The 27,851-nt window shown below is 43.9% G+C and overlaps 1 protein-coding gene across 6 annotated transcripts in view; it reads right to left on the bottom strand.

Moving 5' to 3' along the window:
- PTPRZ1 (protein tyrosine phosphatase receptor type Z1) overlaps positions 1-16,591 on the bottom strand; it is a 121,028-nt gene extending 104,437 nt beyond the window's left edge. For 4 of the 6 annotated variants that reach the window (XM_079994000.1, XM_079994001.1, XM_079994002.1 and 1 more), the window contains exon 1: positions 16,255-16,591. In XM_079994000.1, coding sequence (XP_079850126.1) covers positions 16,255-16,327 — 73 coding nt within the window. In that variant the 5' untranslated portion in view covers positions 16,328-16,591. The remainder of the gene's footprint in view (positions 1-16,254) is intronic. The other 2 variants (XM_079994004.1, XM_079994005.1) reach the window with 1 other exon arrangement.
- Positions 16,592-27,851: the final 11,260 nt, after the last annotated feature.

Below are 27,851 nucleotides of genomic sequence, written 5' to 3'. Positions count from 1 at the left end.
TAAGTGGGAATTCCCTCAGGGGATTTCCTTTATATACAAAGCCAAGAGACACAGACTGACAAGCCCCGAAGAGACAAGCAAGTTTCAGAGATGTTATAAAGAATTGATGGTAGAAGAGGACGAGGAAGAAGGTGCAGTAGGAGGAGCTGACCCAATGGGAGGGAAATTTCTAAAGGGAAAATCTAAAAAGAACAGAGAGACAGATGAAGAGGAGGAGGAGAAGGATGAAGAAGAAGAAGAGGAAGAGGAAGAAGAGGAGAAAGAGGAATCATAAAGAGAAAATTTGATAAAATTGTATATTTTAATTATCGGAAGACATGGCGTTGAAATTATGGAATTGGAATATTAATGGGATGAACGATAAAAAGAAAAGAAATAGTATTGAACAATATTTAAAAAGGAAAAATTTGGATATCATCTGTCTACAAGAAACACATGTGGCAAAAAAGCACAAAAAAATTTTGATCAATAACAGATTGGGCAACGAATTTATATCCTCAGACAAAGAAAAGAAGAGAGGCATAGTCCTTTATGTTAGGAAAAATATAGAAGCTCAACAGATCTTCAAAGATGAAGAAGGAAGAATAATTGCAATACAGATCAACTGGCAGGGCGAAAAATTAATAATTGTCGGGATCTATGCACCTAATGGAAATAAGACTGATTTTTATAAGAAATTGGAAGAAAGATTGTTTGAATATATGGATCAAAAAATCATAATAATGGGAGATATGAATGGAGTTGTTTCAACGGAAATGGACAGATTAAGAGAAAAAAGTGACAGCAAAGAGGGGAAACTACCGAAGACCTTTTTTACACTGGTGAAAAACCTCAATTTAATCGACATCTGGAGACTCAGACACCCATTAGAAAAAGAGTTCACCTTTTATTCAGAACCAAATCAGTCCATGTCAAGAATAGACCAAATCTGGATCTCGAATGAACTAACTACTAGAATTCAACAAATAGAAATCCAACCTAGAGTAATTTCGGATCATAATCCAATAAAAATGGAGATAAAGATGTATGAAGAAAGAACATTTAGATGGAGATTGAAAGACTATCTTTTGGAAGATGAAAGAATCATTCAAGACGCCCGGAAAAAACTGATGGAGTACTTTGCAGATAATATGAATAAAGGCACAAAGATCAGTACAGTTTGGGATGCAAGCAAAGCAGTAATGAGGGGATTCTTCATCCAGCAGAACGCGATCAAAAATAAGAACAGAGAGAAAGGGAAGAAGGAAATCCTAAAACAAATAATGGACAATGAACAAAAGTTAATTAAGAAGCCAAATAACATTAAGATAAAACAAAACATCAAAATTCTGCAGACACAATTCGCCATGATTATAAACAAAGAAGTCGAATGGAACATTAAAAGGCTGAGACAAAGGAATTTTGAATTCGCAAACAAACCTGGAAAATGGCTTGCATGGCAAATAAAAAAAAGGAAAGAGCAAGGTACAATTAACAGAATTATTGTGGATGGCGAGGAAATAGAGAACCCAAAAGGTATCAGAAAAGGATTTTTGGATTTCTACAAACATCTATATGCAAAGCGAGAGAAAAACAACACAAAGAAGATAGAGAACTTTTTGAAAAGAAAAAAGGTGCAAAAGATCCCGACAGAAATGAAAGACAGACTGAATGCCCCAATAGAGAATGAGGAGATAGTAGAAATTATAAAACAGATGAAAAAAGGAAAGGCACCAGGGCCAGATGGATTTACAGCAATATATTATAAAGAAATGAGGGACTCCTTGATTGTACCACTTAAAGAAGTTATGAACAACATCTTGAAACAACAGGACATACCAGGAACATGGAAAGAAGCCTTCATAACACTCATACCAAAACAAGACTCGGATCTCACACAAGTGAAAAATTATAGACCGATATCTCTGCTAAACACAGATTATAAGATTTTTTCGGGCATCTTAGCATCAAGATTTAAGAAGATACTGCTACAGCATATCCATAAAGATCAAGCAGGTTTCTTACCTGGCAGACATATGAAGGATAATGTAAGAAATATAATAAACATTTTGGAATATTTGACTGCCAGCAATGAGAGACAAGCTGTTTTAATGTTTGTGGATGCAGAGAAAGCGTTTGATAATGTTTCATGGGAATTTATGCTGAAAAATTTGGAAATGATGGAAGTGGGAGAAGATTTTTATAATGGTATAAAGGCGATATATTCAGAACAAAGTGCTAAATTGATAGTAAATAATGTAATTACAGAGGAACTGAAAATAAAGAAGGGTACAAGACAGGGATGCCCTCTCTCACCACTGTTATTCATCATGGTTCTGGAGGTCCTATTGAGTTCTATCAGACAAAATGAACTAATAAAGGGGGTAACAGTAGGTCAAAACCAATATAAAGTTAAAGCCTTTGCCGATGATCTGGTAATTACGATGGAGGATCCAACAAATAGTTTAAAAGAAGTTATAAAAGAAATTGACCAATTTGGAAGAGTGGCCGGATTTGTATTAAATAAAAGGAAAACTAAACTTATGGTGAAGAATTTGGATCAAAGCACGATTGAAGAAGTGCAAAGAGAAACAGAGATGGAAGTGGCGAAGAAGGTTAAATATTTAGGAATATGGTTAACCCAAAAAAATATTGACTTATTCCAAAACAATTATACGACAATTTGGAACAATATTAAGAGAGACCTCGAAGTGTGGAGTAGGATGAAGTTATCCTTTTGGGGCAGAATTTCTTCAATCAAGATGAGTGTGCTTCCAAGGATGTTGTTTCTATTTCAAATGATTCCAATAATTAAGGGGACAAAGATCTTCAAAGATTGGCAAAGAACGATCTCAAAATATATCTGGCAGGGCAAGAAGCCACGAATACAATTTAAACTATTAACTGATGCGAAAGAAAGAGGTGGCTTCGCCCTGCCGGACCTGAAACTTTATTATGAAGCATCTTGTCTCTGTTGGATAAAGGAGTGGATAACACTAAAAGACAATAAGCTACTGGACTTGGAAGGGTTCGATAATAGGTTTGGCTGGCATGCCTATTTATGGGCAGGAAAGAAGAAAGCTCATAAAAGTTTTGCCAACCACATTTTTAGAGGTGCCCTTATAGAAATATGGGACAGGTACCAAAATATTTTGGAACCAAATGTACCACATTGGCTATCCCCACTAGAGGTCATGAGTGTTAAAAAGATAAATATGAGAGAGGACTGGATGACTTATGGAGATATTGTAATTAACGAAGGGGGGAAATGGAAACTGAAGCCATATGAACAAGTTAAAAAATATGTATATGATTGGTTGCACTACTTCCAAACAAATGATATGTTTAAGAAGGATTGTAGAGAGAGGAAATATATTGAAGGAGAGTCTAGATTTCAGAAGGAAATAATTAATAATGATTATAAGGTATTGTCAAAAATGTACAAAATGTTATTGGAATGGCAAACAAAGGATGAAGAAGTTAAGTCAGTCATGATACACTGGGCCAGGGACTTTGGTTATAATATACAGTTAGCGGATTGGGAGAAGGTGTGGAATGAAAATATGAAATTCACTGCATGCATGACGATAAAGGAAAATATTATGAAAATGGTATACAGATGGTATATCACTCCCGTAAAACTAGCAAAAATGTATAAGACATGTAACAAATGTTGGAAGTGTAAAGAGAGGGAAGGGACATTTTATCATATGTGGTGGGAGTGTAAGAAAGTAAAAGGCTTCTGGGAAATGATATATAATGAGTTGAAAAGAATGTTTAAATATACATTTGTGAAGAAACCAGAAGCTTTCTTGTTAGGAATCACAGGAAGAGAAATTAATAGAATTGATCATAAACTTTTTCAATATGCAGTGACTGCGGCAAGAATTTTAATGGCTCAAAAATGGAAACAAGAAGAATTACCAACATTGGAAGAATGGAGACGGAAATTGATGGATTTTGCGGAACTAGACAAACTGACAGGAAAAATTAGATACCAGAAAGATCACAAGTTCACACAGGACTGGAGAAAGTTTACGATTTATCTGGAAAATATTTGTGATGAACAGACAACGCTAGTTGGTTTTAAAGAGGCTTTGTGATGAGAAAGGGTATTGTGGGAGAGATAAGAGTTGTAAAGTTTAATTAACTGGCAATACAATTATAAAGGAAATGTGAAATAGATATAAAATCATGAGGATTGTGGAGGAAGCGGGGGGAAGTCCAAAAGAATTTGACATGATGGTTGATGTGAATGTCTTATTTAAATTTGTAAAAGAAAACTTTTCTAAAAAATTAATAAAAAAAAAAAAAAAAACCAGAATGCAAGGGAGAAACGTTCTAAGAGGAAGGCACGTTTGGCAAATCCACACCGTGATCAACTCCCGCCCGGGAACCGATGTCCCCACTGAGGAAGGACGTGTGGGTCCAGAATTGGCCTCCACAGTCACCTACAGACTTATTGTTAAAACCGTGTTTATGGAAGACAATCTTACTCGGCTACTAGTGATTGCCAAAGAAGAAGAAGAAGTGTTGAGTACAGTATAAGGTTGGGGAAGAAGAGGGGGGAGAGGAGGGATGGTGTGGTGAGGCTTATATTCTTTTGTATAGTGTACATGTGGGCTTCTGTATCAACGTCAACTGGGCAGGTTCTCTATTCGTTTATTACATTTCCTTGATTGCAAGAGGTATTGGGGAGCAGGGTGTGGTTGGTTGTCTGTGGCTGTCTGCAGTGGGGTTTGTTTGCATTTGTGATGGGGGGAGGGCTTGTTGGGTCAGGTAAGCCACACTGATTCATATGCCTTCGGTGGATTCTTGTTGTTGTCTTGTTGGGCTGTGTATGTGATAAAAGGGGAGCCATGGAGGTGTCCTCTTCTATTTGTTCCCATCTCAGTTTCAGTTTATTGGTTAGCTTTTCTAGTAAGGCTGTTTCCCATACAATTTGATACCATTGGTCCATATTTACTCCTGACAGGTCCCTCCAGTGTCTGGCTATGAGGCTTCTGGCTGCTGAGAGTGGGTGGGTTATAAGCTTTGTATGATGTCAGTGGTCATTATGATCTGGGCAGAAAGAACTCAATCATAATCTTCAGAATTTTTGTTTTAATGCATAGCCTGCCTTGCAGCAACTCACAGAGCAGTACTGCTAGGTACCTTTGGCCACAGTTAAAAGGGAATTAGAGTTAAAGAAGATATGGTGAGGATTGTTATCTTAGCCAGTCCTCAGTTTTGGAGGCTTCTCCTTAGGCAGCATGAGAAGTGTAGCAGAATATAACTTATACCTTCCACCATTTTTAGTATTCCCTTCAGTTCTATTATGTGTGCAGTATATAATAATGATGGTTCTTCCCTGTTCACACCTATGGCTACCTTCACAAAGCCACAAAAAGGCATGTCCTAACTTAGTCATGCTCATTAATTTCAGGGGTCTTCTCTGAGTAAAACTTAGATGGATACCACCCATGGAATGGAAGCTATTATTATTCGCCTTGAGTAAATAGCTACCTGTAGGACTGAGTTAAGCCAAAACATGGATCAGACAATAGCCTGTATTGCACTGTGCTTCCAGGTCTAGTCAATATCCACTGGAAGAGAAGTAGGGAAGGAGAGGCTGAACCTGGCAAAGATGACCAGAGGCCTTCCTTGCATTGGTATTTAACATGAGCTTTCAAGCTTTTTAATTTTCAGTGTTCCAAAGGTTCAGTGGATAGTCTGTGCTAAGTAATGTCCCTCTTAAGACTTAAATTGCTTGAAGGAAGCCATTCCTATTAAATTCAAATTAAAGCTTTTCCACTGACTGCTGGAATACTGAAATTAGCTGATATACAACATTCAAGGCAACAGAAAGCTAGTCACATTAAAGGAAATGCCTAAAGACTTGCCAAGAAAATTTACATACACTAATGACTGTGTGTGGAATTCTATCACTGTGTGCGCAGAAACAGGTCTTTATTCATCAAGATACATCTGGGTGCATTTATTTGTATACAATGTTCAGTACACAAAGCAATTGAAAGAAGAAAACTAGAGCTGCATGTTGATAATTGGGGGACACTATTTGTTTCATTTTTCAAAAACTTTCTCGTGATTTTCTCTCTCTCCATTCCGCATTACCAGAGATAAAAATATACTTAGCTGCAACAACTTTTCAGAGCTATCTAGACATCACTTAACGGAAGTGTTTGGCTCTAAGTCAATTTAGTTCTATTGATATCCTTAGGACAGAGTTGACTTAGTTGGATGGACGATTGAAGTTTTATTAATTCTCCAACCAAGCCAGAATTCTTCACATGCACAAAATATGCGACTTTAATTTTGCTAATAACATCTGAGATCAGTAACCCGTAATTTTCAAAGTGGGTCACATGAATGGGTGATGGGATTAAAAACCTGTGAGAACAAAGACCAATAAATGCTCAGTGCAAAACTGCGCTGCTCTGGTTGTTTCAGGATATAAAGGAGCTACTGTCACAGCAACACCTGTAGCCATAAATATCTACAGCAGCAGCACTCAACTCTGATTACTCTGCCACCCACTTTTGCATTTTTACCAAATAAAAAGAGTTTCACTGCTATATCAACCATGGCAACACATTCTTGTTATTGAGAGCCAGATTCAACTACCCATTTCTGTTAGAAGAAGTCAGTGCAAGAACTCCTGCTAGTGCAGTGAGTCTTCCCCCCTCCCCCTGCATCTTCCCTGCCCAAGGAGCAAGCAGGGGGAGGAAAGGGGAGATCATTCCATTGGGCAAGCAATTCCACTCTCAGTGTTTTCTTTGTAGCCTACTCTCCTTTAGCTTCCTTTTAAATCCTGTGCGCTATCTCTGTAGTCTCTCTTCTCTCAGTTCATGTTTTATTCCCTGTCCCTTATTGTTCTGTCTCTGTCTCTCCATCTGTTATCTCCTCCCCTTTGCTTTTCATGCTCTATTTTTGCCCATGCCTTCCTATCAGTGCTCCTTGTTGCTAAACAGCAACAGCACTAAAGGTGTCTACCTCCTAGTAATTCACATATTAATAGCTTCTGTAGTTATTACATACCTAGGTTTGCAACTACGTTGGGAATTGTATCTTCTCTCTACTGTTCTGTTTCAGCCTTTTCAAGTACCTCTCCTGTCCCAATTTTTTAGGAAACAAGTACAGTCCACCATCTGTACCATACATGCTTATGGCATTGCAAACAACCTGTGTACTGAAGTTGTATACATAAAGCTGGCATTTGGACACCCTTTAGTTATACTGATGCAAAACCCTATAATTTTTTTATCACAATACACAGTGCTATTTTTCTAGAAAAATAGGTGCTGGAACTCGCCACAAAAGCCTCTCTTGTTCTCTTATAATGGCAATGGCACCCACCTGAGAGGTGCCAGAACTGAGTTCTGGCTGGAAAAAAGCCCTGACAATAGAGATGCTCATACAGCATCCCTCATAGGAGAGTGGGTTCATCCCTGGTGGCTATGCCCCTTTGCACCTGGCATTCTGGCAATTCCCCATGCCAGCCGTGCATTTTAGCCAGTGTGCAAAGCAGTCCTATATGCATAGAATGCCTGCATTGCCATGGGGGAAGACTGGGCCTACCAGGACCTTATCTTACATGGAAACACTCTGCATGAGTAGACTGCATGCACATTGGGGTATTTAACACATTGGCCAAGCACCCAGCTTGAAGTGGGAGGTGTAGCATGGGTGCTTTAGGTCCCTTAGAGAAGGAGAAGCCAGGGTTGAGGATACTCTAGGCAAAGCCCAGGTGAGAGATGGGATGCATGGCCACTGTTGATATGTGTGAATTCTTATGCCATGGACTATGTGGTTGGTTGGAGGTACTGAAGATATAAGTGCTTTTTTGGTGCTGCTCTTAACTGGATTGAGATTAATACCCACCTGCATTTGCTGTTGCCTTATTGTAGTAAAGGGGAACATATAGCCCTCTTGATGCTATTGGACTACAGCAGGCATAGGCAAACTCGGCCCTCCAGATGTTTTGGGACTACAACTCCCATCATCCCTGACCACTGGTCCTGTTAGCTAGGGATGATGGGAGTTGTAGTCCCAAAAACATCTAGAGGACTGAGTTTGCCTATGCCTGGACTACAGCTTCCATCATTCCTAACCATTTGCCACTGCTCTTGTCATATCCTTCTGATCACTCCCTGACGTTAGAACATGAAGAAATGCTAGGGGGATCAATTATAATGACTGTGTGAAAGTACATTGATGAAAAGGAGGCGGACTCCAGAATAATACACTGTAGACACATGGAATTTCCTGTGAAACTGAACAGCAATTCTTCCTTCGTGAGGAAGCAGGAAAAAGTTCAAATGAACTTAGTGGATACTGTTTGGAAATGTCTACTTTATGGGTAATTATACTGGAATAGCCACTTACATGCATCAGTTAAGTGTTGAGCTCTAAAAAAAATATGTGATGATGTGATAATGCACAGAGTGGTACATGCCAATATAACATATTTTTCAACTTCCAAGAACGACTCCAGCACAAAACCACCGAATTACAACTAATGAAGTTCAGTTCTGTCACCTGTGGCCTGAACCAAGATGATTTTTAAATGCCCTTACAGATGTTAATTAATATAAAAATCATGTCATTGACAAGTCATTTTCAACACTGGTGTGTGAATGTTTACTGTCCTTACTTCAAATGCATTTAAGCTTTAACATAATGTACTGCATTGCATTCCCTGCTCACCTCACCTGTTTACATTTTTCCTGTCTACAGCTGCCAACATAGGGTAACACTTGATGCATCTGATGGACTCTAGTCTATGAAAACTTGTGCTATAATAAATGCATTAGTCATTAAAGCATCACAATACTTTTGCTAAGATAGTTGTCATTTTGGAAAATATTCCAGACTCTATGATACTCAATCTCTCTCTCCGCCCCCCCACCCCCGTATTATTAACATGGTGTGATCTTTCCATGGCTACTTTAACAGTAATGCCAGGTAATCTTGCTGCACAACCTAACTTACTACATTGGGTTCAACACTGCCACTGTTCCACAGGTTCTAGAAAGCCTAGAAAGCATTCTGAATTGCCACCAGTTTGTTTTGTAATAAAAGTTTCAAAGCCCTGAAGTCACATTTTAACTATAGTGAGGGTCAAGTAAACTGCTAGAAAGTAAGTAGTGTGGGACTGGGATTGTTTTATAGTACAGTGGTACCTCGGGCTACATACGCTTTAGGTTACAGACTCCGCTAACCCAGAAATAGTGCTTCAGGTTAAGAACTTTGCTTCAGGATGAGAACAGAAATTGTGCTCCGGCGGCGCGGCAGCAGCAGGAGGCCCCATTAGCTAAAGTGGTCTTCAGGTTAAGAACAGTTTCAGGTTAAGTACAGACCTCCAGAACGAATTAAGTACTTAACCCGAGGTACCACTGTAGTGTGTTCCTTAAAAAGCACATATGGGTTAAGAGAAACTGACATGGAAATGAGAATTACATCTCTGTTAGGCTGTATATATTATTGGCCTGAACACAGAAGCATTAGGAATAGCCTCCATGGCAGCTCCACAAGGAGGCTATTACATCTGCAGTGGTTTATCCGATGTATCATTGATGTTATGTGGATTGTTTTCATGATCTTGAAGTGGAACCTCCATCAACCAGCCAAGGAAAAGGTATCTCAGACATCAGGTCAGTTTATTCAAAAACTGTAGAAGTATAGTGATTAAGAGAACGAGGTAAGAACCATAGCTGACCGTAGGTAAGCTGCAATATCTCAACCTAACAGCCTTCATTTGTAATATGAGGATAACAATACTAGAAAAGGCCAATTCATTTCAATGGACTTGTTCTAAGCATGACAAAGTCTGGATCAGGCATAATATACACAAAGTGCTTTGAGCACTTAGAAAACATGCTGCATAAATAACTGTATTAACATTATTACCACTGCCAGAAGACCATGAATAATGCTCCCCATGCTGCAGAGACCCTCCACACGATAAGCTTAAAGTGCTGATTACAGCCGCCACGTTAAGTAGATGTGCTTGTTCCCAATCAGGGGAGGACTGGATGTAAATCAGTCTAAAACCCAACTATGGCATCCTACTTTATTCCCCCAGATTTAGTCAGATTGCTTCTTTATTTAAGGATGTGTTGATGTGATGGGCAGAACAACTTGGATGTGTATAAATGTTACTTCCATACACTTCCTTGTGCATAGATGTTGCTCTATATAGATTTCACCATGGGATATGTTTTTTAAAAAAGCTTATTTAAGTTGCCTTTAGGATTATTATTTTTTTAAAAAAATGTGGGTGAAGGTATTCTGACTCCCACATGACATCAGAAACAAAGAGGTGCAATATCAGAAACTACCGTATTTTTCGCTCTATAAGACGTACCAGACCACAAGACACACCTAGTTTTTGGAGGAGGAAAACAAGAAAAAAAATATTCTGAATCTCAGAAGCCAGAACAGCAAGAGGGATCGCTGTGCAGTGAAAGCAGCAATCCCTCTTGCTGTTCTGGCTTCTGGGATAGCTGCGCAGCCTGCATTCGCTCCATAAGAAGCACACACATTTCCTCTTACTTTTTAGGAGGGAAAAAGTGAGTCTTATAGAGCAAAAAATACGGTAAACAAGTGATTAGGGTGCAATATTCTAATGTCTGGAGCAACCTCATTAGCCTCACTGAATTATTTTCTGAAGGTGACTTGTAAACTCACCCTTTCATACTCCTTGCCCACATTTTCTGCAGAGCAAGTTCATTTCTATCTGAAATCTTTGTTAAAACAGGGGCAGTGTGCCTTCGCAAAAATACTTCAGAAGTTTTGGGGGCTAAAAAGACCTGTATATATTAGTAGTTAAGTTTCTTTGAAAAAGCTGCCTGTACAGTAATGAGTACATTTTACTTTTAGCTTATAGCTTTAAAGACTTTTCGCTTTAAAGATTTTCTTCCTGTTGATTTATGTTTCCTTATGCAGAACCCTCTGGTGTGTTCAAACAGAACTTGTCTTAATGAGATGAGTTTATAAGCACAGTGACAAGAGAGGTGCAATACTGGGAAGGCTTACAAATGGTGCGTGAAGTTTTAAGAATAAGGCTTTCAGCTGTGATACTCGATTTCTAGAACCGACTCAGTCGTCCAACCCTCGAAGGAAAACTTGAAGAACACTGTTTCAAGATAAATTGAAATTGTCAGCAAAAGAGCTGAACCTTCTCGCCCTTAAATTCCTAATTAGAGCAGCCACAGTGGGAACTGACCATTTAAATGACAAGTGCAAGAAAGAAGGAAAACAAGACTTGCTAAGATGACAGTTCTCAAACTAATTACTTCGCAGTAATCCCACAGTATTCAATTGAAACTACGTCAGATGCAAAGACAATGCAGGGGAACCAAAGTAAGATTTAAGCCCTTTTCAGGCCTATTGGGGGAAAAACCAGTTCTTAAATAGGCTGAAATTCAATACTGTACTTTAGCACAACTAGGTTGCCAATTCGGCTGTAAGTGACTCAAGCACTTTGAAGAACGCTGTGAGGGGAAACGGGGGGGGGGGGCATTGTATCAGTTCATGACTGCAACTTTCTCCCTTCCAGAAGTTACTGAACTTCCATCAGCTCCAGCCAGCATGGCCAGGATGATGGGGATTGTAGTACAGCAAAATAAGGATAGCTCTACTGCTAACACCAAGGTTAAAGGTTCAATCCCCGTATGGGACAGCTGCATATTTAGGTTGAACTAGTAGATGATCCTCAGGGTCCACCTCTGATTCTATGATTTCGCAACATTTGGAGGAGAGCTCCAGGTTGGGAGAGGCTGCATTATAGTACAGTGGTACCTCGGGTTAAGTACTTAATTCATTCCGGAGGTCCGTTCTTAACCTGAAAATGTTCTTAACCTGAAGCACCACTTTAGCTAATGGGGCCTCCTGCTGCTGCTGCGCCACCGGAGCACGATTTCTATTCTCATCCTGAAGCAAAGTGCTTAACCCGAGGTACTATTTCTGGGTTAGCGGAGTCTGTAACCTGAAGCATATGTAACCTGAAGCGTATGTAACACGAGGTACCACTGTATCCACTCACCACTGCTTCTAAAATGAACTATTTATATGATGTGGCAAATGTATCCAAATACTGTGAGTAAATAACATTGCTCCATGTAAATTATTGCAACATACTAACAATTGCAAACTTTATGCTGTCCCATTCCTTATACATAGTATCCACACACTGTTTTCATTTATCCAGCTTTTCAAATGTCTTGCAACAATCTAATGTAAAATTGTTAGTAATTTTCTTTGTATTCCAGCAAACAGTGTGGATTTGGAGAGACCTGCCAATTTTTTTTGGGGGGGGGGGGAGATATATAAACCGGACAGCGCTGGCCCCCGGCCTCTTGAGTGAGATGGGCGCACAACCCCAGAGTCTGTCAAGACTGGCCCGTACGGGCAGGGGTACCTTTACCTTTACCTTTATTACTGAGTAGTTAAAGATAAAGGGACCCTTGGCCATTAGGTCCAGTCGCAGACAACTCTGGGGTTGCGGCGTTCATCTCACTTTACTGGCCGAGGGAGCCGGCGTACAGCTTCCGGGTCATGTGGCCAGCCTTGACTAAGCTGCTTCTGGCGAACCAGAGCAGCGCACAGAAACGGTGTTTACCTTCCCGTCGGACCGGTACCTATTTATCTACTTGCACTTTGATGTGCTTTCGAACTGCTAGGTTGACATGAGCAGGGACCGAGCAACGGGAGCTCACCCCGTTGTGGGGATTCGAACCGCGACCTTCCAATCAGCAAGCCCTAGGCTCAGTGGTTTAGACCACAGCGCCACCCACGTCCCCACCGAGTAGTTACTATATATTTATTTATACCACACCTTTTCCCCAGATGGGACTCAAAGAGGTTATATGTATGCCCCATGTGCACAAACACAAAGATTTCCTCAATAATTTTGGAACTAGACTTTTTTTTATAATTAAAAAAAATACAAAACCAAATGTTAGGCAAAGTGGAAATATTGAATAGATTAGAAAACAGTAACAGGTAACGAGCATCCAAATTTACTATGATACTCCAGTACTTAGTATAGTATATTCATTCATGGGAACAATCCCATAATTCAGTATACAAGTCATGCTCACTCAAGAGGATCAACAACAGACTAACCCTGAGATGATACAACCTGCTATAGTCCCTCGGGTCATATTTGAAAAATAATCAGGGGCCTTCAGACGTATATAGCTAATGTTACACCTGATGTAGGAATAAAACTGTTGATCTTATTGGTGCTGTATGTTTTAGCATCTCCAAGTTTCATATTCACATATCACAAATTAGCATTCTATTTTTCAATGTAAGCTTTGTGGATCTTCAGTAAGGAAATGTTTCATCAAGTCTGCAAAACTCAAGGTTCTGTTTTACGTCTTTTAACTAAGATGATTTATAATATAAAGCTACAGAAAAAGCAGGCTTTTTAAAAATAAGGCTCAATAAATATTCCTGTAGTCTTAAGGTTGCAAGCAACAGATGCAGACAAAAAACAATCATTTTCTCATTATGAGGAAATAAATAAAGTTCATCTACTGTTGAGTTTGCCACTGACTTCAGTTAGTAGATTTCTGCTACTATACCTATTTTGACCTACAATTGTGGACATACTAATTTCATTAAAATGACCTCTTTGTAAAGAATCAACCCCAAGCACTTAATAGTGACAATAAGAATGGCATTAAATTACTCAAGTCATTTTAATGTAACCTCTGTTGAACCCGTCACAGTTAGCTATAAATTAAGCCCTTCCAGCAGTCTTCAAAATGGGAACTCAGATTACATTTATATGTGCAATAAATCATACATTTAATATAATGGCATCTCCTGCATAGCTGGTATATGACACTGATCCCTTACAGTTTACAAAGGTTTAATGAACCAAAAGCAGCAGCACCTATTGGACAAAAATGTAGGTTAATATCTACTTTATCTGTTGTAAAACTGGACATGGGTATAAACGACTGCAGGAAATATTTACTTTCACTCACAGCACAGGAAGCAATATGCTCCAGTCCTCTGTTTGGCAAACGCTAATAATGTAACCACAGACATCATTATATGTCCCATGCAAATAACAACCCGACCACGTATTTCATTTCATTTTACATTTATTGGACAAAATAAAAAAAATTCCTTCCAGTAGCACCTTAGAGACCAACTAAGTTTGTTATTGGTATGAGCTTTCGTGTGCATGCACACTTCTTCAGATACATTATTGGACAGTTAGTTGTTTTGCTCGCATGCCTAGCTCATCTATTTGACACGATTCCTTCGAGAAATTCCCATCCTTGCCCGCTCTCACTGCATCCCACTTATTACACCCCCACCCCCAACCTCATTGGACACAAGTGTCATTCATGTCAATGGCAACAGCTCTCACATTCGTGGCTTGCGGTTGCTACTCAATGACAACTGCCCGAACACGCAGTGCAATCCAACACAGAACACATTGCACAGGCAGGTCGATGCCTGTTTCCAACGCGTTGTTTGGACTGTAGGCAATTTCTCATTCAGTGACTCTCTTCCTTCCCTCTCTCTCTCTCTTCCTTATGTCATGTGCAGATGCCAACAGGAGCGCTTCCTCCTGCCTGGCTAGGCAGACAACAAATGGCTGAAGCAGCAGCATCTCTCCCCCCCCCCCGCCCCCATTTCCCTGCTTCCTTGTGCACAGCTTATGCCTTGGGGGCATCCTTCCTTCCTGCTCTGCAATGCAACCAAGCGAGGCTTTCCCTTGTGGTTTCACAGTTCAGGCAAAAGGAAGGGGGAAGGAGCCCCCCCCCCAGCTTGCTCCCAATCAATGTGTCTGCTGGCAATTCCGGAGAGAAACAGGGGCACCCCGCCTGGAGCAGGAGGTCAGGAGGGTGCATGGGTGCCAACTTGAATAAAATATTTGGGGAGCACAGGTACACCCCACCCCTCATAGTTGATCACATTGCATGGTGCATGCACACCATTTGAATGGCAATGCCCATCAATTTTGGGAACCCCAGTCTCCTCAAATTTTTTATTGGGGGTGAAGACCCCTCAGTCCCTAGAAGTTGGCTCCTATGGGAGGGTGCCAACTTGAATAAAACATTGGAGGCAAGCCCATGGACATGGCCAGGATTTTTGTTAGGAGGGGCAGGCCTTTTGTTGGGGGGGCAGAACCTCAGTTTGCTAAAGCTTTTTTATTGATTATTGGTGGGGGGCAGCTGCCCCTCCCTGCCCCCATTGGTTATGCCCATGGGCAAGCCCTGCCCCACATAATCAAATCGGCATTTGAATTGGCCCCCTCAAATATTTATTGGGGGGGGGGTGAGATCCCATAGCACCTAGAAGTTGGCTTCTACGGGAGGGTGCCTACTTGAATAAAATAGTGGGGGTAAGCCCATGGACATAGCCAGTATTTTTGATATGGGGGGCAGAACCTCAGTTTGCTATGCATTTTTATTATGGGGGGCAGCTGCCCCCCTCTGCCCCCCTTGGCTACGCCTATGGGTAAACCCCGTCCCACACAATCGATCCGGTGCACGCACACCATTCAATGGCAATGCCCATCAACTGGGGGGGGGGAGCGGCCCCCTCAAATATTTTATTGGAAGGGGGGGAAATCCCTCAGCTCCTAGAACGTGGCATCTAGGGGAGGGTGCCAACCTGAATAAAATAAGAGGGGTGAAGCCCCGCCCCACATAATCGATCGCAAGAATCGGAGCATGCACCCCATTCGATTGGCGATGCCCATCCATTTGGGGGAGAGGAGAGCTCAATTTTTGGGGGGGGGGGCAGTGGCGTAGCGTGGGTTGTCAGCACCCGGGGCAAGGCAAGTAATTTGCGCCCCCTAACCCATGGATTTGCGCCCCCTAACCCGTGGATTTGCGCCCCCTAACCCGTGGATTTCCCTAACCCCCAGATGTTGCTCCCGGTGCGGCCGGCCCCCCCTGCACCCCCCACGCTACGCCACTGGGGGGGTGGTTCTGAAGGGACCTCGGCCCCTCGGAGTTGGCTCAGGCTGGCCCGAGCTTCCCTCAGGAGAGACCCTGGGGAACTAGCAGGTGCTTCTTATCCTTTCTTCCTCTTCTTCTTCCCTCACACACACGCGAAGGAATGGCTGCCCTGCACCTCAGGCTCCGCGCACATCCCGAGAAGTCTCCCTCAAGTTTGGGAGCGAGGGGAAGGCAGACCCCGCCGTTTCGAGAGAGGGGACCTCCCGCCCCCGGGCCCGCGAGGCTGGAGGCGAGGCGACGCCGGGCGAAGTTGCCTCCCTCACGCGCCACAGACACTCACCGAGTCGGCAGAGGCAGAAGAAGAAGAAGAAGAGCGGCAGGGACGCGAGCAGCCAGCGCCGGAGGATTCGCATTTCCACACCGTCTCGGCTGCTTCTTTCCTCCCCTCGAAATGGAAAAGAAAACACCGCCCTCTTATTCGCTCGCTTCTCTCCGGGCTAGTGAGGGCGTTGCGCCTGGTGGGGAAGGAGGCGAGCGAGAGAGAACGAAATAATCCCCGCCAAAGACACACACTCTCTCTCTCTCCGCGAGGGACTTCGCAGCCTCCTCGGACCGAATGCGCTCCGAGAGAGCGCTGTTGCGGCTCGCGCGGCCGGTGTCTGCGCGTGCGCGTCTGCGCGTAGCTGCGAGAAAGGAGTGGGGGGGGGCGACGCATGTAGCTCGCGCGCGCGCGCGCTACGCTGGAAGAAAAGAGCTGCGCGCGAGACGCAGGCGGAGTTGGCGCGCGAGCGCGACTTAGAAGGAGCAGAGCGCGGGGAGGGGAGGGAGGGGGAAGGTTTGGCGGGAAGGCGGGGGGCGAGACGAGAAGCGCCCCGCGTGAGGGGAAAGAGAGCGCCTGAAAACCAGGCGGGCGGCTTGGACCCCGAGCATCCTTGCTTGGGGCTCTTGCTCCTCGCCGCCGCCGCCGCCGCCGCTGCTGTTGCTTCAAGTCTCTCACGCTCCTCTCCCCTCAAGAAAGCAGGAGACGAAGAGAAGCGCTACCTCAGAGCTTGCGGGAAAGATGAGGTGGAGATTTTTCGCCCTGCCACATGCCCGGAATTTCCCGGACACACAGAGAGTACCGCGGTCCTCAGCCCCTCTTGCCTCTCATGCTCCATTCAAAATCATAGTCGTGCCCCCCCCCCAAGCTCGGCGTCCAGTGTGACCTAACTGGTCGTGCTCCCCTAAATCCGCCTCTGGGAACGACTCCCCGGGATCAGCTGCCTAAAGGCTTCCTCACTGTTTCTAATGGTAGAGCCAGCCCCACATTCTGTCCATAGTAAAGGTAAAGGGACCCCTGACCATTAGGTCCAGTCGTGGCCGACTCTGGGGTTGCGGCGCTCATCTCGCTTTATTGGCTGAGGGAGCCGGCGTACAGCTTCCTGGTCATGTGGCCAGCATGACTAAGCCGCTTCTGGCGAACCAGAGCAGCGCACGGAAACGCCGTTTACCTTCCCGCCGGAGTGGTTCCTATTTATCTACTTGCACTTGACTTGCTTTTGAACTGCTAGGTTGGCAGGAGCAGGGACCGAGCAATGGGAGCTCACCCTGTCTTGGGGATTCAAACCACCGACCTTCTGATCGGCAAGTCCTAGGCGATCAGGACTAGGCGATAACCTACAGCGCCACCCGCGTCCCTATTCTGTCCATACCTGTCAACTTTTCCCTTTTCTTGCAAGGAATCCTATTTGGAATAAGAAGAAGAGTTTGGATTTGATATCCCGCTTTATCACTACCTGAAGGAGTCTCAAAGCGGCTAACATTCTCCTTTCTCTTCCTCCCGCACAACAAACACTCTGTGAGGTGAGTGAGGCTGAGAGACTTCAGAGAAGTGTGACTAGCCCAAGGTCACCCAGCAGCTGCATGTGGAGAAGCAAACCGGGTTCACCAGATTACGAGTCTACCGCTCTTAACCACTACATCACACTGGCTCTCAGTTTTAAGGGAATTTCCCTTAAAAAGTTGACAGCTATGATTCTGTCCCATGGGGTCATTTCCCCACAGACCTGTGACAGGTACTTCAGTAGGGTTGCCATATTTTCATAAACCAGTATGCCCCAAAAGTTTTTGAGCATTTTTTAGGAAGATCTCAAAATTGATGAGCCTTTTTAAAGGAAAACCCCAAAGTTCTTGAAGTTTTTTTAAGACCCAAAGTTTTTTAATCCCAAAGTTGTCGAGCTTTTTTTCCTCTCTTTCAAAACACACACACACAAAGATTTCCAATTGACTTGGCTAAGATCCAAGACAATGCACCACCTTTGAAATCCCTGTAATGTCCAGACATATGGCAGCCTTATATTTCAGCCTCTATTAAAGGTAAAGGTACCCCTGCCCGTACGGGCCAGTCTTGACAGACTCTGGGGTTGTGCGCCCATCTCACTCAAGAGGCCAGGGGCCAGCGCTGTCCGGAGACACTTCCAGGTCACATGGCCAGCGTGACAAAGCTGCATCTGGCGAGCCAGAGCCGCACACGGAAACGCCGTTTACCTTCCCGCTGGTAAGCGGTCCCTATTTATCTATTTGCACCCGGAGGTGCTTTCGAACTGCTAGGTTGGCAGGCGCTGGGACCGAGCAGCGGGAGCGCACCCCGCCGTAGGGATTCGAACCGCCGACCTTTCGATCGGCAAGTCCTAGGCACTGAGGCTTTAACCTACAGCGCCACCTGCGTCAGCCTCTATTAGTGATGAGCAAAGGCTATGGTAGCCCATAGAGCTGGCTTCACTCTGTGAGTATGGATCTTCTTACTATCCTTTTTATAGCAATTGGGCACATGGGATTCTGCCCTTAGGGTGCTTCCTGAATTATCACAACTGTTAGCAGCCCTTGGACATCAAGATTAGGAGGAGTTTGACCTAAACTCTGGCACCACTCATTTTAAAAATGAAGCTGCCAAATTAAGTTCGCACCATTCTCTTGAATCCCAACAAGTCTGAGAAAGCTTCATATTCTGGTTTAGCCATTCTCCATTCAAGAAACATCCGCCCTCCCCCTGTCCCCCAGAAACGGTACTTCTGTCTTGTCTGGATTCAACCTCAATCCGTTAGCCGTCATCCATCCTCCAGCTGCCTCCAGACACTCACACAGAACATTCACCACCTTCACTGGTTCCGATTTAAATGGGAGGTAGAGCTGGGTAAAGGTAAAGGTAAAGGTACCCCTGCCCGTACGGGCCAGTCTTGACAGACTCTAGGGTTGTGCGCTCATCTCACTCAATAGGCCGGGAGCCAGTGCTGTCCGCAGACACTTCCGGGTCACATGGCCAGTGTGACAAAGCTGCTCTGGTGGGCCAGCGCAGCACACGGAAACGCTGTTTACCTTCCCGCTAGTAAGCGGTCCCTATTTATCTACTTGCACCCGGGGGTGCTTTCAAACTGCTAGGTTGGCAGGCGCTGGGACCGAGCAATGGGAGTGCACCCCGCTGTGGGGATTCAAACCGCCGACTATGCGATCGGCAAGTCCTAGGTGCTGCGGTTTTACCCACAGCGCCACCCGCGTCCCTCCAGAGCTGGGTATCATCTTCTAATCAAGAGCGTAAAAGAGGCAATGAGAGGGGCTGTGATCAACTCTCAGCTGCCAACTCAAAGGCAATTCCATGTGGGGTTCTCCAGCCCCTGCTTGGTCTGCCTTGTCTACATTAATCATGGCCAAGACAAAATGGAGCACCAGTACTTTACTGGAGCAGTAAAGTTATCAGGGCAGCAAAGCTTTATTGAAAGTGCACATATTTATTTGGCTGCTCAGAGACCGGGGGTGGGGGAGAATTATTCCAACACCTTGCAGACCATCTGATTTATTTTGGCTTCATGACTTTGATGCTCATCCCTCAGTAACTTAGACCTTATCATGACTTTCTTATTTATTTCTTCTAGGGTTGCCATATTTCAAAAAGCAAAAATCCAGTGGCCAGAAGGGGGAGCTATGCAAGATGTCGCCATGACGGCAGTAGCCCAAGATCTCTGATCAGCATGAGCTCCCTTTGTCATAAGACAGCAAAGTGGGTTTTCATACCCTGAAACATCTTAAAGGCTCTCCTATTTGATGAGAAGGGCTGAGCGTCCAGAGAGACAGAACACTCCGCTTCAGATGACAAGCTGTTCTTATCTATGACTTAATTTTCCATGCAAGTTCATACAAGAGATAAAATATTGCTTGGTTCACCTAATGGAACTGTAGGGGAAGCAGTTTAATTCAGCTTTGCTATGATTCCCTTGATTATGTCTGTCTTACGGTATCTGCAAATGGTCTAACCACTGAATCTCTCCATGGCAAGCGCTCAGTAACCATCTGAATCCCCACTCTTGGTAAGTAAAAATCATTATCGATCCTACCACATCCTGCATTATACCTTATTTAACTGTACATGGAAAACCCACTTTATAGTCTCTTTTATCTCCATCACACAGATTAACCTCCTAAGCTGTCCAGTGTGGGCCCTGGACAGAAGTCTCTGCTCAGTTTCCCCTAGACAGCGACGCTGACTTGGGTCCTACACTGTGGGTACCTAGCACATGCCTGCTGCAATGTCATGGCATCACATTGCTGCAACATCATGACATTGCAGCATGGTGTGTGCACATGTGCTCTGGTGCCACTGCAGCGCCTAGAACAGGGTCTCTGTCTGCTGCATGGCCTCCATCCACTACCCCAGTGGCCCCAGAGGCCCCGAAGGCACAGGCCCTAGCCCAGTCACTGCAGCGGCATCTGAGTGCCAAAGGTAAGGCAGCAGGGTGTTGGTGGCAGCACACAGTGATTGGAGGGTGGCGGTGGAGACTGGGCACCCCCAACAAAAATTGTTGGTGCCAGTGCCCCTATGGCTGACTCTGTCCATAAGAAATGATGCTCCCATGACTTCCCTGGTCAGAACCAGTGAAGGTGGTGAAGGTCCTAAGTGAGTGTCTGGAAGCGGTTGGAGGATGGATGGCAGCTAACAGATTGAGGCTGAATCCTGACAAGACAGAAGTACTGTTTTTGGGGGACAGGAGGCAGGCAGGTGTGGAGGATTCCCTGGTCCTGAATGGGGTAACTGTGCCCCTGAAGGACCAGGTGCACAGCCTGGGAGTCATTTTGGACTCACAGCTGTCCATGGAGGCACAGGTCAAATCTGTATCCAGGGCAGCTCCATCTGGTACGTAGGCTGAGACCCTATCTGTCTGCAGACTGTCTCACCAGAGTGGTACATGCTCTGGTTATCTCCCGCTTGGACTACTGCAATGCGCTCTACGTGGGGCTACCTTTGAAGGTGACCCGGAAACTACAACTAATCCAGAATGCGACTGGTGACTGGGAGTGGCCGCCGAGACCATATAACACCGGTCTTGAAAGACCTACATTGGCTCCCAGTACGTTTCCGAGCACAATTCAAAGTGTTGGTGCTGACCTTTAAAGCCCTAAACGACCTCGGTCCAGTATATCTGAAGGAGCGTCTCCTCCCCCACCGTTCTGCCCAGACACTGAGGTCCAGCTCCGAGGGCCTTCTGGCGGTTCCCTCACTGCGAGAGGCCAAGTTACAGGGAACCAGGCAGAGGGCCTTCTCGGTAGTGGCGCCCGCCCTGTGGAACGCCCTCCCATCAGATGTCAAAGCGATAAACATCTACCTGACATTCAGAAGACATCTGAAGGCAGCCCTGTTCAGGGAAGTTTTTAATATGTGACATTTTAGTGTATCTTTCATCTTTGTTGGAAGCTGCCCAGAGTGGCTGGGGAAACCCAGCCAGATGGGCGGGGTACAAATAATAAATTATTATTATTATTATTATTATTATTATTATTATTATTAATGAGGCCCAACAGCAAGGACTTTCTGCTGCAGCCACATTCTCCAACTACCTGGTAAGCCTAGAAGGGAATGACTGTTTTGGAGAGGGCTGGCAGTTGCCTGAGCCTGTTCAAGCCAGTCCCAATCTTTGGAAAGCTGTTTGGCTTGCCTTGCAGTGGGCTCAGAGTTTCTGAACCTCACCTATTCTGATTCTCATTAACGATGCCCAAGCAAAAAGGATGGCAAAGCTTTGGTATTTCAAATGTCAGCGGTGCCCTGTGCAAGGCCAAAATTCAGCACCCCCTGCCTCTCACCTTCTGTTCAGTACATCTTAGTTGTGATGCCCTGTGGCAACCCCTAGGCTTGGCACCAAGTGTGGTGGAACCCATCGCACTGTCCTAAATCCACCTCTGGCCATTCCTGCAGTTATATAAAAATACGTCATCTGCTGTGCAAAATTTCACTGTTCAGAATTCGTGCAACACATAAATCCTGCTCCGTAGCAAATTTGTGCATGCTTCCAGAGCTTACAAATGCAGAGACCTCCCCACCCCCTCAACTCTTCATTTCTCATCCACCATGGAGCTGAGGAGGAGAGGAAGATTGCATGAGCACTGACAGAACGTGTGTTGACAGGGCGAGTACAATTTGTGCAGGCTCCTGCTGTTACCCATCTCCCCCCAAGGCTGGCTACAGAACTAAGCGCTGGGAGTGAAAAGGAGAAGACATTGCATTTGCTGTGTGGCCGATATTCCACATGGCCTCACATTTTGTCCACACATGCCAAGTTATCAGCCAGCTCAGATTGCTTCTGGAATTGCCATTACTACCTCCAAATGGCCCCCACCAAAACAGTGATAGGGCGTGCAGATTTGTGTGTGTATGTGTATTCCAGTGTTTAATGTCAGGAGAAAAAAGAAATAATCCAATATTCGTTTTGACTCCATAGATAAGATAAAATGTACAAAATAATGGTGGGGATATAAATTTATTGTCCGAGATTACTTATCTCATTTCGGGAACAATCCCGTTATCTATTTACACTGGATAACCTCACTTTCCAGCTGAGAAGGATTTTTTATTTCATCAACGGTTTGCAAAACATTTCATGTTTTAATTCTTATTTAGCTATACATGGGGACATCCTTCCTAAAAACGTAACTATTATTGTCCATGGAAGGGATTTTAATAAACATTGGGTAACACAACAGCTTCATTGCTTGCCTCCAAAGCTCAGAAGTCATGGTTTTGGGTCAATCCCTAGTCTGAGTCAACTTCAACACACACACGATGAATGCATGAACACATCTGGGAGGGGGTATATTTGTATGCATGCACATACCTGTCTAAGCCTGAAGGAGCGTCTCCACCCCCATCGTTCTGCCCGAACGCTGAGGTCCAGCGCCGAGGGCCTTCTGGCGGTTCCCTCATTGCGAGAAGCAAAGCTACAGGGAACCAGGCAGAGGGCCTTCTCGGTAGTGGCGCCTGTCCTGTGGAACACCCTCCCATCAGATGTCAAAGCGATAAATAACTACCTGACATTCAGAAGACATCTTAAGGCAGCCCTGTTCAGGGAAGTTTTTAATCTGTGATATTTTAGTGTATTTTTGGTTTTTATGGAAGCCGCCCAGAGTGGCTGGGGAAACCCAGCCAGATGGGCGGGATGCAAATAAATTATTATTATTATTATTATTATTATTATTATTATTATTATTATTATTAGCCAATGACAGCAGTGCATACATACAAGGTGACTGAAAACTGTGGCGCTCATTCTCTTATTCTCAGGTGGCTGTTTATGAGAAACTTTAAATACAATATTCCTGTCCATCTCTAGACACAGAAGGAAAAATCGCTCAGATTTTCATTTTTCATTTCAGAGAACTTTAAAATTGTCCCCTTTCAGTTCTGTGAGTCTGTTCAGGAAATCTGTTCCAGTCTATGGAAAACCTTTATTCCCTTGCTGTCTGAGATATGGCAAGCAGACATAAGAAAGAGAGGACTGTAGTGCTAAGATTCTGAAACAGCTTGCATGAGAAGATGCTCTTGACCTTCTTTCTTACTGCTCGCTTTTCAGGAGAGAGCAAAGAGGATTTCATTCCAATGAGAGTTCCCCTAATCTGGTCTACTTACCATTGGTTTTTAACTATTTTATTGTTGGTTCATTTTAAAACCTTGAGCAGCTCAACTAACCTTCCCTTTTTAAGAAGCATCTATTTCTCATGGTTTGTTTGTTTGTTTGTTTGTTTAATTAATGAATCTCCTTCTACAATTGTGTCAAATATATAAAAACAGGTTAAAATAGTTTTAAAAACAGTACAGTACAGAAGATAACTGAATATATGTTTTAAAAACAAAATGAACATCTAAAGACGAGATCTTTTATCCAGCTATAAAACAAAACAAAATAATAATGGTGATGATGATGATAAAATAAAAAGATGATGATGATGATGATGACAACAGTGGTGATGATGGTACTAATAATACCCCACTCATCTGGCTGGATTGACAGGCCTAAAAAGCCTGTCAAAACAAAAATGTCTTCAATTGTTTCTGGAAAGTGCTGTTTCACGTCACCCCAATCGCTCACCCGGGGTTTGTGTTTTCTCTAGAATGAGATTCAGCTAAGACTGGTGTCTCTATGATATATGGTTTAGTCCAGGGGTCAGCAACCTTTTTCAGCCTTGGGCCAGTCCACCGTCCCTCAGACCATGTGGTGGGCCAGAGTATATTTTGAGGGGGAAATGAACAAATTCCTATGCCCCACAAATAACCTAGAGATGCATTTTAAATAAAAGGAAACATTCTACTCATGTAAAAACACGCTGATTCCCAGACCGTCCGTGGGCCGGATTGAGAAGGCGAATGTGCTGCATCCGGCCCATGGGCCTTAGTTGCCTACCCCTGGTTTAATCTTTCTAACTACCAACAAGTTGAGGGACGGGCGACACCCATTTGCTGTCTGGCACAGAGCCATTTCCTTTCTTACCTTAATGGCCCATACTTAAGAGGGTCATTACCTCGCCAGGAAGCTAGCATGGAGCCAAGTGAGGATTCCCAGGTAAGATCCTCCCTTTATTGTGTGGGCAGGTAATCCCTCCCCTACCTAGCCTGGTCTCCTTGGCAATGCTTCCCCCAGGTGGGATTGGACAACTGACTGAGGTAGGCGGAGACCTCCAGGTATCCCACCTGAGGGAATGCAAAGCCAAGCCTATGCTGTTGGAGCCGCTCCAGATCTAGGGGCTGCACGCGTCCACACAAAGGGCGCCCCCCGTTTTAGGCGGGGAGCGGTCATTCCAGGAATTGAATCTATGCTGGATTTAGGAAGGGGGCCCTGGCAAACAGCCTACCCCACCAAACTCATAACAGTAAAGAGAGTGAGTGCCTATCTTATCTCAACAGCAGCTACACTGAAACACCCACTCCAAGTTACTGAGCAGTGGACTTTTGATATTTTGGATAATTGAAGGAGAAACACTCCTGCAGAACACAGTGACCTAGGTGTATAAGGAATAAGGTGGTCTCTCAAATAACCTGGTCCGGTGTTCTAGAGGGTCTTATATGTTAGTACCTAAAACCTTGAACTTGGTCTCATAGCAGAATGGAAGCCAGTACAAATTCTACAGACAGGATGTTATATGCTGGTGGTAGTTTGTCTCCACAAAGCAATCCAGCTGCCATGTTTTAAAGTAACTGCAGCCACTGGGCCAACCTCATAGAGCACACTGCAGTATTATTATTATTATTATTATTATTATTATTATTATTATTATTACTACTACTACTACTACTACTACCCCGCCCCACCCATCTGACTGGGTTGCCCTAGTCACTCTAGGCAGCTTCCATCATATATAAAAACACAATAAAACATGACGCATTAAAAAGATTCCCTATATAGGGCTGCCTTCGGATGTCTTCTAAAGGTTATATAATGACTCATCTCCTTGACATCTGATGGGAGGGCATTCCACAAACAAGACTAATCTTGGAAGTTGCGGATATAAGGTCAAAATGATGAAGTTGTGATGATTGCTTGTGTTTTATAGTTTGCTGTTTTTGCTGTGAGCCATCTTGAGCACACTTTGATGTAGAAAGAGGGGATAATTTTTCTTATAACCCCCCCCCACACACACACAATAAACATAATAAATAATAATACAGCTAACTTGTTTCAGCAAAGTTATTAACTAACCCTTCAGAAAACATATTGGTGTTTCTTGTGTGATTATGCAATAAGCTGTCACTTTTACTTAGTAATTTGATCACACTTGAGCAGTGGAGTGCTGGTCTCGCTAACATTGCATTGTCAGCATTCGTTATAGAATTTTGTCTTTTGGTGTCCACACCAGGCTGCTTCCTTAGTAAAAATAAAATTAAAAAATTAAAAAATGATGGGGGCTAAACGGTAACTGTGTGGGTTTAAAAACCAAAAACACAAAACCACCTACTGTTATTACATGAAATGTAAAAAAGATGTGTGCAGCAGTCTGAGGCCTTCAGTCAACTAGTGCTATTCCGAATGGCAATAGGCGTTGGTGGAATGCACATAGTTTATTGCCAAACTGCTCCCAATTAGCAGAATCACACATTGACAGTACTGAAAAGGTTACTACAAAAACCCACTGTGTGTTATCCAACATTTCATGAGTACTGTATACTGCAGCCCTGTCTTCCTGACAAGATTTTCAGGGGTTCAGGTAGAGAATGAGGGGGTTGGGGGGTGGGGTGGGGAAGACTGCTTGCACAAGCTGTCTTCTAATCCCACAATGTTGGGTGCAACCTATTAGATCAAGGGCGGATATTATTGGGCTCAATGGAAGATGGTTTGATTTCAAATCCTTAGGAACAAGCTACCTGTCATGGTCAGAAAGACTTTAGGTAACATCTAATCCCCCCAACCCCGATAGCACCCTTGGATTTCAAATATATTTTTATCATACTATATACCCATGCAATCTGTCAGCAAATATATATATATCAGGGCTGCCTGTGTGGGGGTTGCATTTTAGCGGTTACATAGTGCCAAAATGAAATTGGCAACACTGCCCAGGTACCATTTGTTATGTGGGAGGAAGAACCGAGACATGCTTTACGGGAAGCAATTCACAGGATCCAGAGAGGCATAGAAAAGCGAAGCTAGTTGGGCTACCAGCAACTAAGCTACGTTTGTTTGTTGCATCTTCATTTCCCCCAGTCTCATTTCTTGAGAATTCCTTGCATCTCTTTTGCTACTTGTGCCACTCTAAATGCAAGTTGCACAGCTTGCACAGTAAGATGGATGTTGTGTTGATGCAAACAGCCAGACTGTATTCTCTTTTATTTCTACCGTGTAGCAAATATGTCAACACACCCTATGTATGCTTTACTGACTGCTGTACTTAGGTATCATAGCTGTTTTCTATTTTTCTAGCTTCATTATGTTTGCTAGCATTAGAATGATAACTACATACATTGTCTTATGCAACGGCATCTTAGGGTTTTTGCACTGTAGCTTTCCCTGCCCTGCCCTGTGGCAGCTACCTTTCCCTAAATTAGCAACCCTATTCTGTGCAGGGAATTAAACCCCAATGAGTTCAAAGGAACATATTCCCAAATAGGAATGAGGCCAACATTTAATTCAGTTCACATTTGAAGGGAAACCTACCTAATGGCTGCTCAGTCTTTTCTCGGGTGGATGGCAGATGTGGCCCCTCACCCTTGGCCACCATCCCCAGAAGCCAGAACACATGCATTTGCTGGCCATTCTGGGAATTCTCCCTGCCAGCACAATCACAGGGTAGGACTTCCCTCCAGAAAGATAACTTCAAATGGGCCAATCAGCAGTGCCTTGCTGGCTGGTTGGGCATTGGCTATTGCCATGCCCAGTCTGGCAGCAACACATACCTAATTTCTGTAACAACATACAGACCCAAACACAGCCATCCTTGTGGTGGCCCAGCCAGATGGGTGGGGTATAAATATTTATTATTATTATCCTTCAAAATTTGCACTTCTCCGAATTTTGCAGTGCAGTTCTCCAGCCATGTTATGTGTTGTTGTTTGTTGTTGTTTAGTTGTTTAGTTGTGTCCGACTCTTCGTGACCCCATGGACCAGAGCATGGCAGGCACTCCTGTCTTCCACTGCCTCCCGCAGTTTG

Source organism: Podarcis cretensis, assembly GCF_951804945.1.
Source record: "Podarcis cretensis genome assembly, chromosome: 10".
Taxonomy (NCBI): Eukaryota; Metazoa; Chordata; class Lepidosauria; order Squamata; family Lacertidae; genus Podarcis; species Podarcis cretensis.
Note: the sequence above shows the minus strand (reverse complement) of the source record. Positions and strands in the feature narration are given on the sequence as shown.